Raw genomic sequence first — 9,685 nt, forward strand, 5'->3', positions numbered from 1 at the left:
TGCTCTCGTTGAGAGTCGAACTCAAGACCTCCCGCTTACTAAACGGGTGCTCTAACCAACTGAGCTACGAGAGCTACTTGACATCGGGTTTTTAACTATTTCATTATCTAAACTTAGTAAAAAACTTTCTAACGTTCAAAATTACAGCATGTTAATCGTGTGTTGTTGTACATTTGTAACATGCTTTGCTTCGTAAATAATAAATATAAAATTATTCAAAAAAAAAACTTTTGCTTCTACCAAGTGATTGAGTATAATGATAAAATATATTGCAAATTAAAACTAGAATATTAAAAATTTATATAGTTAAGAGGAAAGTACTAACAGATATATTCTCCCTCAACATTAAATTTTAACAGTAAAAACTATTTTTAACAGTAAAAAATGGTTTTGGATTTAAAATTTTGAACCTTATTGTTAATTATTGGAGTTAATTGCACCACACATCCTCAAATGATAATTTAATTATAAATTGGTCTTTAAATTTTAACATATTTTAATTATATCTCTAAATTATCGAGGTATATTAATAATGTCCTTTCATTATTAAAATCGTTAATTTATCTGTTTATTGAGATGCCAAATCTTATGTGTCATGGTTTTAAATGAAAATTTTAAAAAAATGAATATTGTGAAAAACAAATGTAAAAATCTTGAGTTTGGGGTTTCCGAAGTTTTTACAAAAAAACTTTATCGTTCACTCTTTTTTTTTTACTTTATTCTTAGTTTTAACTTTTTAAAGTTATGTGGTAATTTTTTATTGTTCTTTAAATTTTTATTTTAAATTATACCACATATGATTTAACATGTTATTTAATGGTTAAATTAATGATTTTAATAATAGAAGTACCTAATTGATATAACATTAATAGTTTGGGATGTAATTAGGACATTTTGAAATTTGGGAACCAATTTAAAATGAAGATCATAGTTTGGATATATGTAGTGCAATTAACTCTAATTATTGGTAATTTCACATTTTGTAGGACAATGAAAACAAAAGGGTCAAATTATTAAAAAATGTTGATTTTGGGAAAAAGGAAAATAGGATGGTTATTCATTTAATTAGAGAAATAGGTTATTTTTGCTTAATCGAATTCCAGTGTGGCAGAAGCATGTCTCATAGGATGCACTTTTAGCAAAAATGTGTTCTATAAGGCATGTTTTTGCCACGACAACATCCAACTTAGCAAATATGACTATTGAATCTCCATCGATAAAAAAAAAGATAAAAATGCTATTATTTCCCCTATATATACCCAACCCTTCATTATTTTACAAATCATTCATCTCATCATCAAAGCAATCTTCTAAATTAATTCTCCCAATTTCATTATTTTACAAAACATTTATCCTTCAATTATCAATTTCATTTTCTAAATAAATATCAAAGTTTGTTTTCTTCTCTCAATTAATAATATATTGTCTTGGTTTGATTTTCACCATCAAAATTTTATCAAGTAATTTAAGGTAAGTTATGTCATTTCAAGTGCCATATATTTTTAATATTAGATTAATTTAATTTTAGGTTGCTTACGTCTATTATTTTGTTATAGTAATTTAAATGATATGTTAAAAAGATTCTAAATTTTGTTAAATTTACTAGTTTGTCAAATATTTATATAGTAATAAATTTTTATTTAAAAAATATATAAATTTTGTATAAAAATATATATTTAAAAATGGTAACATCATTGATACAGCTAGATCACAAGCATATTTCTAGCAATCAACTATAAAGGGAAAGAAAATGTTGTTAAATTTTTATTTTGTGAATATCATTATTCAATCAATTAATTTCATTAATATAATTATATAGTAATTTGAGTGTGTTATGTATTGATTTTAATAGGTCGAAGATCGTATTATTCAAACAAATATATGCAATTTGCCATCGAGAGCACCAAAGGTAATGGAATCATACTTGAATGATGTCAGATTCATGCATACGTCTCATATGCTCAGTGGATGTAAATTGGAGCCTACTGTTATCATTGCATTGCTAGATGGAGACCTGAGACTCACACATTTCATCTATCGTGTGGTGAATGTACAATTACACTCAAAGATGTGGTGTTATAACTCAATTTGCTGGTGGATGGATCAATCGTTACGGGAGTAACACGTGTTAAGGATTGGAGGACAATTTGCCAACACCTACTGGGAAGGGCATTCGACAAGTTTAGTGGTGGTCGAATTGGAATCAAATGGCTAGAAGAAAATTTCAAGGAACTCAATAAACATTCTACCAAGATGGAAAGGCAACAATTCACATGACCATTTATATTGAAGTTTAATAGAGGGGGTCTTCTAATGCTAGATAAATCCTAGACAAATGTACATTTGAGATGGCTCTTATAACTAATTAACCTTAAAGAAGACATGCAACTTAGTTGGGTTCAATTGTCTTAGCAACATTATAATGAGAGATGCCTCATGCGACTAAAGCTCTAAAAATAAAATTATTGGATGTCTACTCGTACTGCATTTGTGAGTGTGGTATCAATTATCAATTTTATGGCCAAAAGTAAATTTTCCTTACCAATTTCCACTCAGCACAAAAAGGAACTAAGCTAGAAAAGAGGTCCATACCAAGGGTGTTTGTTGGCTATAGCAGTATGAAGAAGGGATATAGAGTCTTTGATCCTTTGACTAAGAAGATTATTATGAGCAGGGGTGTTAAGTTTAATGAAGCGAACTGTTAGAAATGGGATGGAATTGATTTAAGTCTGCCTGATGAAGATCAGAATGACCTTGACCTACAGTAGGCTGAAATCGAAGATGTAACTGAAGATGATTATGATGATATACCAGTTAGAGGCACTAGGACACTAGCAAAAATCTATAAAATTTGTGTTGTACCATGGTGGAGCCTTCCTACTATGATGAAGTTGTAAAAGAAAGCTGCTGGCAAGAAGCTATGGAAGCTGAACTGAGAATGATCCACAAGAATGATACTTGGGAGCTAGTTAATAGGCTAGAAAATAGAAAGATCATTAGTGTCAAATCCGTGTTCAGGACCAAACATATTGCAAATGGGTCACTGAACAAGGACAAGGCTAGGTTGGTTGTGAAGGGGTACAATTAGCAGCAAGGGGTTGATTTCTTTGAAACCTTTGCACCTGTTGCAAGGTTGGATACCATAAGGCTGTTATTTGCCTTGGCAGCTCAGAAGCAATAGAATGTGCATCAATTGGATGTCAAATCAACATTTCTAAATGGATTTCTTAAAAAAGAAATCTTTATAGAATAGCCTGAAGGTTTCAAGGTCCCTAGTGAGAAACATAAAGTCTACAAGCTCAAGAAGGCCTTGTATGGGCGAAAATAGGCTCCAAGGGCCTGGTATGACAGGATAGATGCCTATTTAACAAGGATCGAGTTCAAAAAGAGCATTAGTGAGCCTAATTTTTATGTAAAGAAGGCTGGAGAGGAGACAATTCTAATTGTGTCTCTGTATATTGATGATTTGTTAGTCACTGGTTGCAAAAGTGAGCTGATTGAGAATTTTAAGAAGCAGATACAAGATGTGTTCGAGATGACTGATCTTGGTTTGATGACTTACTTTCTTGGTATGGAAGTGAATCAAAGTGAGCTTGGTGTTTTCATAAGCCAGCAAATATTTGCACTAAAACTTCTAAGCGAATTTAGCATGTCAAAGTGCAAAACTGCTAGCACTCCTGTTGCACTGGGAGAGAAACTGTCAAGCACCAGTGAATATGATCGAGTGGATGAAAAGGGGTACAAAATTTTAGTTGGCTACTTACTCTATTTGACAGCAACAAGGCCAGACATCATGTATGCAGTTAGCCTACTCTTAAGATTCATGCATTGCTGTAATGTTGCACAGTTTAAAGATGCTTAAAGGGTCCTAAGGTATGTCAAAGGGACATTAAGCTATGGAGTAAAGTTTGAAAGAGCTAAGAAGCTAAAGCTGGTTGTGTAATGGCTCAAATTCAAGGTTATCGGAATAGTGGTTTCGTAACCACAAATCTGATTTAAAGAGGAATTTATTTTAATATTTTTGCATGAATATTGGTATGATAGGAAAATCGTATGAAAATATAGATAGAAGAATTTTGCCGATTTAGTGGTTAGTTAAAAAAATTTATTGAAGAAATTGGGTAAAAACAAGGTATCGAGACTTCGATCTCGTAAAACCGAGTCAAAATATTTTTATAAATATTTATGAAGTTTTAGTACTATGGTATTAAAATTTCGTTGGAAAATTTTAATGTTTGGGTAGTCAATTAAGTGAAAAGGACTAAATTGAAAAAGGTGTAAAAGTTACTAGAAGGATTAAATAACTCAATTGTTAAATGAGGAGGGACATAAATTGCAAATAATCCCAAAATAAGATATTTTGGGCGGCATACGCTGAGAAAATTTAGAAGAATTGAAGAAATAAGGGTAAAATGGGAAAATAACAAAATTTACTAACATAAAAATAGGACCAAATTGGAATATCTAGAATTCTCTTCACATTTTCTGCATTCTCATCAGCCAAAAACATCCTAAGGGTTTCTTCAAGCTGGTTTTTCATAATTTTTGCACCAAGTGAGTTAATCCTTGCCTTTTTCTTGTAATTTTTGTGTTTCTAAGACTTTTACAACTAGGTCCTATTACTAAATTCATTAGTTTTTGATTTTGTGAATGAATTTGAAAGTTGCTATGAATATGTGCTGGAATTTTATGATGAAATAGGATGAAATTGAAGCTTTAATTTGTTTATGAGATGATTTTATTAGGTAATTTCAATAGAAATTGATTTGTAAGACCTAATTGTGAAAGAGTTTGGAATTAAAGTCTAGTACTAAAATTCTGATTTCCAAAGCTTATAAAGTAGTTTAAATTGATGGGATAAAGTGTTAATTAAGAAAAATCAGCTCAATTGAGAGGTCAATTGAGCAGGGATGAAATTATCATTTATTGAAAGTTTAGGGAAAAATGGTAATTAACATCATACACTAAAACAGTTTTGGACAGCAGCATTACTATAACTTTGAAAAATCACCAAAAATTGTAGAGATCGAATTAGAGGATTAATAAAATATGAAATTAAATATTATTGAGTCTAGTTTCTTATTAAAGAAACGGTGTAAGCAATGGAATTGTAAATCATGAGATATAATAGATTTTGTGAGACAATGTCAGAATGAATTCGGGTTCCCCTATTCTGACTTTGTAAAATCATTAAAAATTGTAAAAAAATGATTATGAGTTATAATTCATATGGTTAGAATCCTCAATGGGTCTATTTTCATAAGAAACAAATGGAAACATCATCCAAATTATGTACAATGAGATAATTAATTTTTAGTGAAGAGAGGTTGGAACTGTCGAACAGTGAAACAGGGGAAACTTTAAAGAATAAACTGGACTTATTGGCTAAACCAAAAATTATGAAAATTTTATGATAAGAAGATATGTTAGTCTAGTTTCAGGGAAAATTAATGGATCTTAATTTGAAGTTCCGTAGCTCAAGATATAAATAATTTAGTGACCATGACTCAGTGAGACAGCTTTTAATGCACTATAAATAATAATGGAATTTTAGAGAATGTTACATATGAACATGAAATGTATTAAATTAATGATCAAATTTATTTATTTAGATCCGGAAAATTCAAATACGAAGCAAGATCGAGGGAAAGAAAAAGTTTGGGATTAGTAGATTTTTGGTTACGAACAAGTGTCGAGGTAAGTTCGTGTAACTTGAATTATATTCATAAATGCTTGAAATGTTTGTTATTGATGTGAATATGATTTGGATGTTTATTGTATGATAATTGATGAAGTATTGATATTCTTGATGAATTATTGATATTCTTGATGAAAAGAGAAAATAAATCATGGTTGAATGAAAGGAAAATTCGATGGATCTCTGAAAAGGAATTGACGGTAAAAAGGATCTAGCCCGGACGGGTGATCCTATCCCGATATAGCCCTCCCAAAGAATATGTGGAAAATGGATTTAGCCCGAACGGGTAATCCGAATAGAGGTCTGAATTTAGCCTGGACTGGTAATTCAGATCCAAGCTCATTAGAGTAATTGTCGTTGCAGGGGATTTAGCCTGGACTGGTAATCCCGACAATACTCTATGAGTTTATATTACAGGGGATTTAGCCTGGACTGGTAATCCCGCTGTAAGGATGAGGTTCGCGGGAGTGTGCTCTCTGAAATGGAAATGTGGGCACATTAATATGAATTGACGGACCCGGATTTGTACACTAAAGTGTACCTCTGAAAATCCATCGAAATTTCGAGAAATTCAACAGGATAAATATGGAAAAATAACAAGGAAATGGAAATCATGGAGTTGATGAGCTCATCAATCATGGTATAAATTATTGATACATGGAAATTATTGGACTAATTTGAATGTTGAGTTTGTGCATAATAGGGGAATAATGTATTGAATAGATGTATGAATGTTTATTGTATTGTATTGAAAATATTAGGTAAGTATAATTCTTGTTACATGAGCTTACTAAGCACAAAGTGCTTACCCTATTTTCTTTTCCCCTATTTTGTAGTGTTAAGAGCTCAGAGGTCGGATTTGGCCGGAGACGCATCACACTATCAACCTCAAGATCTCGGTATATAAAGAAACTTTATTTTGGAAATAAATGGCATGTGTAAGCTAGTAAAGTAGATATTAATGTGAAATGAATGTATAGTTAGCCATTGGTATGGCTAACAAATTTTAGTTTTGGTATGTGATGAGATTATCTTACGAATATGATAAATCTATCTTGAAAATATATTGAAATGGATTTGTTGTGCCGGATTGGTTTCGATTTAAAATTTGTAGGGAAGATTAGAGATTTATAAAATGGTTATATTGAATTTTTTTTTAAAAAATATTTATTCGATAAAATCTGGTAATGCCTCATACTCTATTTCGGTGACGAATACGGGTAAGGGATATTACAGGTTGGATATTCAAACAGTGACTGGGCTAGCTCAGCTAATGACATGAAGAGCACATCAGGCTCTGAGAAAACAAAACATGACTCAATTACACAAATACACAAATTGAATAATGTTTTATCTAACATTAATTACACAAAATATTAAAACTTCCATCAAAGTTGATTTCGTGTAGGATTTGATGACTACTTACAAATCAATATGCCAGTCTTGGTCTACCATGTTCCCTATTTTTTATACGAAATTAGCCACTCAGCACTTCACTTACAATTACAATTTGACAAATGAGAAAAAGCCTCACCACTTTTTCTACATAAATAGACAAAAATGCTTATGTATGCCCTTATGTCACCTGCTCAATCCTTTCTTTCGCTGGCCTTTTTTTCTTACATACAATATAAATAAATTAAAATATCTTAAATATTACAAATATAATAAAAAAACAACAAAATTTATATCAGTAAATAAAACCAGACTCATGGTTTAGTTTTTGACAGTTTCGATGGCGACTCCTACTCAAGAGGAGCAGCAGCTTCACTTTGTGGTGTTTCCCTTCATGTCTCAAGGCTATATGACCCCTATGATTGACATTGCTAGATTGCTGGCACAGTGAGGCATGATCGTAACCATCATTACAACGCCTCAAAATGCAGCTAGGTTCAAGGCAACCCTCGATCGTGCCGTGGAATCGGGGCTCTTCATCCGTCTACTTGAGTTACAGTTTCCATGTGCTGAATTTGGATTGCCAGAAGGGTGCGAGAGCTTCGACATGCTTCCTTCCTTTAGCTTAGCCTTGAATTTCTACCAAGATGCCGACGCGCTTGAAACGCCAGTTAAAAAACTGTTCCCTGAGCTAACGCCAAGCCCCACCTGTATCCTTTCTGATGTGTTGTTTCCGTTCACCCTCGACATTGCCAACCAGTTTCAGATTCCGAGGATCGTGTTCCATGGAGTTTGTTGCTTTCGTCTTGTTTGTCTCCATAATTTACGCATCTCCAACGTTCTTGACCACGTTTCCTCAGAGACGGAGTACTTCGTCGTGCCTAACGCGCCCCACAAAGTTGAGTTCACTAAATGCCAGATCACACAAGTTATGGCTGAAAAACTCAAGCAATTTTCGGAGGAACGGAAGAAGGCGGATCTCGAGTCTTACGGCATCATCGTAAACTCTTTCGAAGAGATGGAGCCTGAATATGTTAAGGAATACAAGAAGACCAGGGAGGACAAAATATGGTGCATTGGTCTAGTTTCTCTATGTAACAAGGATGCCATAGATAAAACTCAGAGAGGCAACAAGGCCTCGGTTGATGAACAACAGTTCTTGGGATGGCTTGATTCTCAAAAACCAGGTACCGTAATCTATGTCTGTCTGGGAAGCATATCGAACTTGACGCCCTCACAATTGATACAACTCAGTTTAGGCCTAGAGGCATCGAATAGGCCGTTTATTTGGGTTATAAGAGGAAGTGATGCATCGAATAATGTAGACACCTGGATTTCAGAGGATGGTTTCGAGGAAAGAACGAAAGGAAGAGGGTTTGTGATTCTGGGTTGGGCATCGCAAGTACTAATACTGTCGCATCAGGCCATCGGAGGGTTCTTAACTCATTGCGGTTGGAACTCCACAATCGAAGGCATCTCTGCCGGTGTTCCATTGATAACTTGGCCGCTTTTTGCAGATCAGTTTGCCAATGAGAAACTGGCTGTACAAATAGTTGAAATCGGAGTGAGGGTGGGAGTAAAGGAGCCAATGAGGTGGGGAGAAGAAGAGAAAATTGGAGTATTAGTGAAGAAAGAATATGTTAAAGAGGCTATTGAAAAGCTGATGGATGAAGGAGAGGAAGGAGAAGAGAGAAGAAAAAGAGTTAAGAGACTTGGAGAGATGGCAAATAAGGCTGTTGAGATAGGGGGATCTTCTCACCTCCACATTTCACGGTTAATCCAAGAAATCAGGCGAAGGGCTAATGAGAGGAAGCAACTTAGCACCTGAAATGAAGCAGTAAAATTTGGCGCCTTTGTTGGGGATCGATATCAATAATTTTATTTCCTTTTTATTTCTCGTTTTACTTTTAGTTCTTTTTCTTCAATTTAGTTTTTATTTCTCTTTTTGTCTCATTCTTTTTGTACAGGTAAGATTGTGTACGATCCAAAGATTGAGAGAACATGAAGAAGGATGAGAAGGGAAACAAGAATCAAGCGAAACCCAATGTTTGTTGCTGCTGAATAAGATATTGATAACAAGTCAGTTTTACCATCTAACGAAACCGAGATCATTGAAATCAAGAAGTTATGAATAATAGAACTGTAAGAGAATTACCTGCACCAGCAGTAAATTAACAACTGCTTTGCATTCAATATCCCGAACTTGAGGTACCTTTTGAACTGAAATTTGATTTAATTCACTTACTTCCTACTTTTCATGGTTTTCAGAACGAAGATCCTTATAAACATTTAAAAGATTTCCACTATAAGACCGCAAGGCATAATCAAAGAGCAAATCAAGTCTGATTTTTTTCCTTTTTCACTAGAGGATAAAGCAAACGATTGGGGTTTTTTACAAAATTATTATAAAAAAATAAAAAATAATCAAAATATTATAATTTTTTTTATTTACCAAAATATATATATTTTTATTTACTAAAATATATAAAACAAAACAAAAAAAATACCTGCAAAAAGCCTGCACCGATCTGACGGTACCTTGGTCAGGCCAATGCCATTGGCGGCACCAAAGGTGCCAAAGCCATTGGCGGC

The 9,685-nt window shown here is 33.4% G+C and overlaps 2 protein-coding genes and 1 non-coding gene across 3 annotated transcripts; 2 read left to right on the plus strand and 1 right to left on the minus strand.

Annotated features, from left to right (window-relative positions):
• On the minus strand, positions 1-74 carry TRNAT-AGU (transfer RNA threonine (anticodon AGU)). The gene has a single exon. It is a non-coding gene; the product is annotated as a tRNA-Thr (tRNA).
• A 2,789-nt stretch (positions 75-2,863) lies between these two features.
• Positions 2,864-3,862, plus strand: LOC107919215 (uncharacterized mitochondrial protein AtMg00810-like). Its single transcript, XM_016848722.1, has 2 exons — positions 2,864-3,063; positions 3,352-3,862. The coding sequence occupies exons 1-2, from the start codon at positions 2,864-2,866 to the stop codon at positions 3,860-3,862; spliced, it is 711 nt and encodes a 236-aa protein (XP_016704211.1).
• A 3,181-nt stretch (positions 3,863-7,043) lies between these two features.
• On the plus strand, positions 7,044-9,344 carry LOC107918565 (UDP-glycosyltransferase 73C1). Its single transcript, XM_041109140.1, has 2 exons — positions 7,044-8,930; positions 9,061-9,344. Exon 1 carries the CDS (start codon positions 7,548-7,550, stop codon positions 8,919-8,921), a length of 1,374 nt encoding a protein of 457 aa, XP_040965074.1. The 5' UTR covers positions 7,044-7,547; the 3' UTR covers positions 8,922-8,930; positions 9,061-9,344.
• Positions 9,345-9,685: the final 341 nt, after the last annotated feature.

The sequence above is a fragment of the Gossypium hirsutum genome, chromosome D13, assembly GCF_007990345.1.
Source record: "Gossypium hirsutum isolate 1008001.06 chromosome D13, Gossypium_hirsutum_v2.1, whole genome shotgun sequence".
Taxonomy (NCBI): Eukaryota; Viridiplantae; Streptophyta; class Magnoliopsida; order Malvales; family Malvaceae; genus Gossypium; species Gossypium hirsutum.

Excerpts from the sequence above, each read along its gene's own strand:
- LOC107919215 (XM_016848722.1), top strand. The coding sequence starts at position 2,864 with ATGGTGGAGCCTTCCTACTATGATGAAGTTGTAAAAGAAAGCTGCTGG. Across the intron at positions 3,064-3,351 it reads CTGAACAAGGACAAGGCTAG|GATAGATGCCTATTTAACAA; the intron begins GTTGGTTGTGAA and ends CTGGTATGACAG.
- LOC107918565 (XM_041109140.1), top strand. The coding sequence starts at position 7,548 with ATGATCGTAACCATCATTACAACGCCTCAAAATGCAGCTAGGTTCAAG.